At 46.3% G+C, this 4,312-nt stretch overlaps 1 protein-coding gene across 1 annotated transcript; it reads right to left on the bottom strand.

The window, feature by feature from the left end:
• RPLP0 (ribosomal protein lateral stalk subunit P0) lies at positions 1 to 4,223 on the bottom strand. Its single transcript, XM_067700602.1, has 8 exons — positions 4,167 to 4,223; positions 3,802 to 3,903; positions 2,660 to 2,835; positions 2,460 to 2,547; positions 2,184 to 2,330; positions 1,904 to 2,089; positions 905 to 1,045; positions 1 to 236 (listed from the first exon to the last, which is right to left on the bottom strand). Exons 2-8 carry the CDS (start codon positions 3,853 to 3,855, stop codon positions 72 to 74), a joined length of 957 nt encoding a protein of 318 aa, XP_067556703.1. The 5' UTR covers positions 3,856 to 3,903; positions 4,167 to 4,223; the 3' UTR covers positions 1 to 71.
• Between the last annotated feature and the right edge of the window lie 89 nt (positions 4,224 to 4,312).

The raw sequence follows: 4,312 nt of genomic DNA, 5'->3' as shown, positions 1-4,312 counted from the left end.
TTGTAAGAGAAGTAAGCCTTTATTTCCTTGTTTCACAAATAAAGCCGGCTGAGTTGGCTGCTTTTTGGTGATTAGTCAAAGAGACCAAATCCCATGTCCTCATCCGACTCCTCCGACTCTTCCTTTGCTTCAACCTTGACTGGGGCTGCGGCAGCAGCAGCAGGAGCAGCAGTGCTGGCAGCTGCCACAGGGGCAGCAGCCACAAATGCAGATGGATCAGCCAAGAAGGCCTTGACCTAAAGCAAGGGGAAAAGTTCATGGTCAAAATAGTCCGTCTACACCCCCTACTACCCACAACCCTTCAGCCTCTGCAGAGCTCAAAAAGTTTTAAGGACCAATTTCCGTATCAGTGAAATCTTATTCTCGAAGTGACCAGACAGGACAGCTTGGGTATAGCCTGGTGATCTTAGGCCCAGCTCTTACCTGTTAACTAAGCCCCCTTTAAGTCTCTTGTAATTTCTAAAGTCACGAACACGCCTCCCCTGCCTCCCAACCTCAAGTATACAGTTGGCCCTCTGTATCCAGAGGTTTCACATTCACAGATTGAACCAACTGCTGATCAAAAAAAGGAAAAAATTTCCGAAAAGCAAAACCTGAATTTTCTGCACGGGGGCAGTTATTTACATTGTATTTACAACCATTTACATAGCATTCACATTGTATTAGGTATTGTAAGTAACCTAGAAATATTATTTAACATAACACCATTTTATACAAGGGACTTGAGCACCCATGGATTTGGTGTCCGTGGGGAGCCCTGGAACGAGTCCCCCTAGGGTTTCTATACTCTTAAAAATGTATCTGCTACATAAAACACTATTATAAAAACACTAACGGGCAGCTATTTATCCTCCTGCTAATAACTGTCAGGTCTGCTGTGGTCCTGGTGGATTTTTTTTTATACCTTTTCAGCAAGTGGGAAGGTGTAATCAGTCTCCACAGACAAAGCCAGGACCCGCTTGTACCCACTGATGATAGAATGGGGTACAGATGCAACAGTTGGGTAACCAATCTGCAGACATATGCTGGCAACATTGCGGACACCCTGTGGAAGGAAGGAAAAAAAAAAAGAAAAAAAAAATCACACTTCAGGTGTGATGTCTTTGCTGTTGAGTCCAAGCAAAGCTCGACAGCAAACAAGACTTGCTAGATTAGTATATTAGTCCCACACAGGACAATTCACCTCACACCAAATGCTTCTGGCAGGGAAATTCAGACCCAATAATTTATAAATGCTTCTTGCTGTTATTCTCAACATGGGCGTTCCCTATACCATGATGGTGGCATTTACGTCAAAACCCACCATCTTGTGAAAATATAAACTATTAACATAACCATTGCATTCCAAGAGAGAAAAACATTAAATTAGTTCCAGATGTGAACTTCATTCACTAGTGAGATTTCCAAAAGTAACTGGAGTTAAGAGTATGTATAATTGCAATGTTCCGTTCATCCAATAAAAAAGGAATTATATCTCCTACCACCTTATTTGTTAACTAGAGGATATATTAGTGGCAAAAACTAAGCAATAACAGTCCCTGAAAGAGTCCATCTTCCCAAGACAGGGTACTTGGCAACACTGATGTATTAACTATCTCATCTTCTCATTCCTCTTTTGACTCACTGACACTACTCAAAATCTCACATCTTACTGCACACACTAGAATAACAGTCCTTACCATGTGCCCAGCACTGTTCTAAGGCTTTACATTCATAAATTCATTAGATCCTTCAACAATCTTATACTGTTATTGCCATTTACAGACAAGGAAACTGAGGTACAGATTAAACAACCGTCCCTGGTTATTACACTGCTAGTCAGCTGCATGGCCAGGATTCAGTCTGAAGCTAGACACGCTCTCAACTATTAATGCAAGAAGAGCCTGGAATGGACAGCGTGTACCTCCAGGAAGCGAGAATGCAGAGTTTCCTCTGTGATGTCAAGTACTTCAGGGTTATAGATGCTGCCACTGTCAAACACCTGCTGGATGACCAGCCCAAAGGAGAAGGGGGAGATGTTCAGCATGTTCAGCAACGTGGCTTCACTGGCTCCCACTTTGTCTCCAGTCTTAATCAGCTGCACATCACTCTGAAGAACAAGGGAGCTGGCAGTTAACACCTGGACATCCGGCAGGTTGGCAGCAACCGAGCCTGCCTAGCACTGGCAAGCCAGGTCCACTCACCAGGATTTCGATGGTGCCCCTGGAGATTTTAGTGGTGATGCCTAAAGCCTGGAAGAAGGAGGTCTTCTCAGGCCCCAGACCAGTGTTCTGGGCAGGCACAGTGACTTCGCATGGGGCTATGGCACCAGCACGGGCGGCAGCTGGCACCTGAACAAAAAAATGAGAAACAGTGAGAAGTCTTCTCTCCACAGACACAACCTGAGAACGGTCAGTTTTGTTGCTTTTAAGGAGCCAAAATTAATAAGGTCTCTCCAACCAACCTGATTCTCCCCTTACCTTATTGGCCAGCAGCATGTCCCTGATCTCAGTGAGGTCCTCCTTGGTGAACACAAAGCCCACGTTCCCCCGGATGTGAGGCAACAGTCTGCAAAGAGAAGTTTATGGGAGACAGTCACTTTTCAGTACCGTTCTTCTCCAGGAAAAGGGAGGAGGACACTGAGAAGGGCGGATAAAGATGCCCAGGAGGATGAACTGACTTCTCCAAAGCTGGGTTGTTTTCCAGATGCCCTCGGATGGCCTTGCGCATCATTGTATTTTTGCCCATCAGTACCACGGCCTTCCCTCGGAGAGACATGCGGATCTGCTGCATCTGCTTGGAGCCCACATTGTCTGCTCCCACAATGAAGCATTTCGGATAATCATCCAGAAGTTGCTACAGAAACAAGCCACAAACAAGCAACGTTTCACAGGACAAAAGAGGGAAGAGATTAATAGAAACCAAATCCCACAATAACTGCTTTCCATCTCACTCCCTTTCTTCTATGCTTTTGAAATGTCTCAAAGACTGGGACAATTACTTTTACTGCCAGCTGCCCGAGTTAAAACGCTACATTTTCAAAGATTTGCTTGCTGAGTATGAATGGTAAAAATTATGTTTCTACATTCAATCAAAAAATTTTGCTTGTAACTTTCATTTTTAATTTTTCCCAACCATGAAGCATGTTTCTGTTTCACCAAATCAGCTGCATTAATACAAAAAAAATACTTTTCCAAGTAAGATTAGATTTCAATTATTCAAAATACAACATAAAGCAAATACAGTAAAATATTGCTTATAGGACCTAAGTTGCGGGTATATGATTTTACAATTCTTTTAAGTTTTTTGTGAGTCTGAAACCCTGAATGAATGGGGAAGAATACAATGGACTAAACTCTACAATGCATCCTAATGCCTGAAGAGCAGCATGGTTAGCATTTCTAGGCAGGGGAAGACCCAACTCAAGGCCATCCAAGAGAAAGCATTCACTTAAAGTTTAGTTTCTTGACTAATAGGACCTGAATATGCAACAACTTGACTTTATAATGAGTCACTCATTGCCTCAGACCTTCCCAAACAAGGAGGCAGGGGAGTAAAAGTACGATGAGCGCTGTTTGGAAGCCGACAGACCTGGGCGTTAATGCTGTTACCCTAGGAGCCACTTAACGTGCCTGAGCCTATTTACCTGCAACAAAGGGAGGAGAAAGGGCGCGCATCTCGGGAAACTGGGAAGATTAAATGAGATTTGCCTAAAACGACCTAATGTGGTAGTAGGCACTCAGCACATGGCTGCTGATTGTCTCCGTTAGTGCCCGGGGCCGAAGCAGCACGGTGGGCGGCTGGGACCCACCCCGCACTTACGATGATCTTAAGGAAGTAATTGGACTTCCAGGTCGCCCTGTCTTCCCTGGGCATCACTGCGGTGCGTCAGGGATTGCCACGCAGGGTTTAAAGACGATGTCACTGAAGAGAAAAAGGGAGCTCAAGACACCCCGACGCAAGTCCCCAAGACATGGCGGGCTCCAAGCCCAAGGCACATGTGGAGCAGACCACGCGCGGGCGCCCGCCGCCCCGGCCCGGCCCGGGGCTGCATTTGCCGCCGCCGCGGCCCAGACCAAACAGGCCCAGACCCTGCAGTCCCGAAGCGTCCCCCCTCCAAAGAACCCCCGAAGAACCGCATCCTCCCCGCCGCCAGTCCCGGGCGAGACTGCAGGTCACGAACGAACCTCACTCCAGGACGCCTGACGAGAGAAAGGCCTCGCGCCGGCTTGCATATTTTATAGGTGAACGAAGCAGCCAATTAGAAGCTGCGGACAGCGCCCCCATCTATTGGCTGGGGTCAACGTCTGTCTGGAGGAGCCGGATTGATACA

The sequence above is a fragment of the Pseudorca crassidens genome, chromosome 12 (genome assembly GCF_039906515.1).
Source record: "Pseudorca crassidens isolate mPseCra1 chromosome 12, mPseCra1.hap1, whole genome shotgun sequence".
NCBI lineage: Eukaryota > Metazoa > Chordata > Mammalia > Artiodactyla > Delphinidae > Pseudorca > Pseudorca crassidens.
Note: the sequence above shows the minus strand (reverse complement) of the source record. Positions and strands in the feature narration are given on the sequence as shown.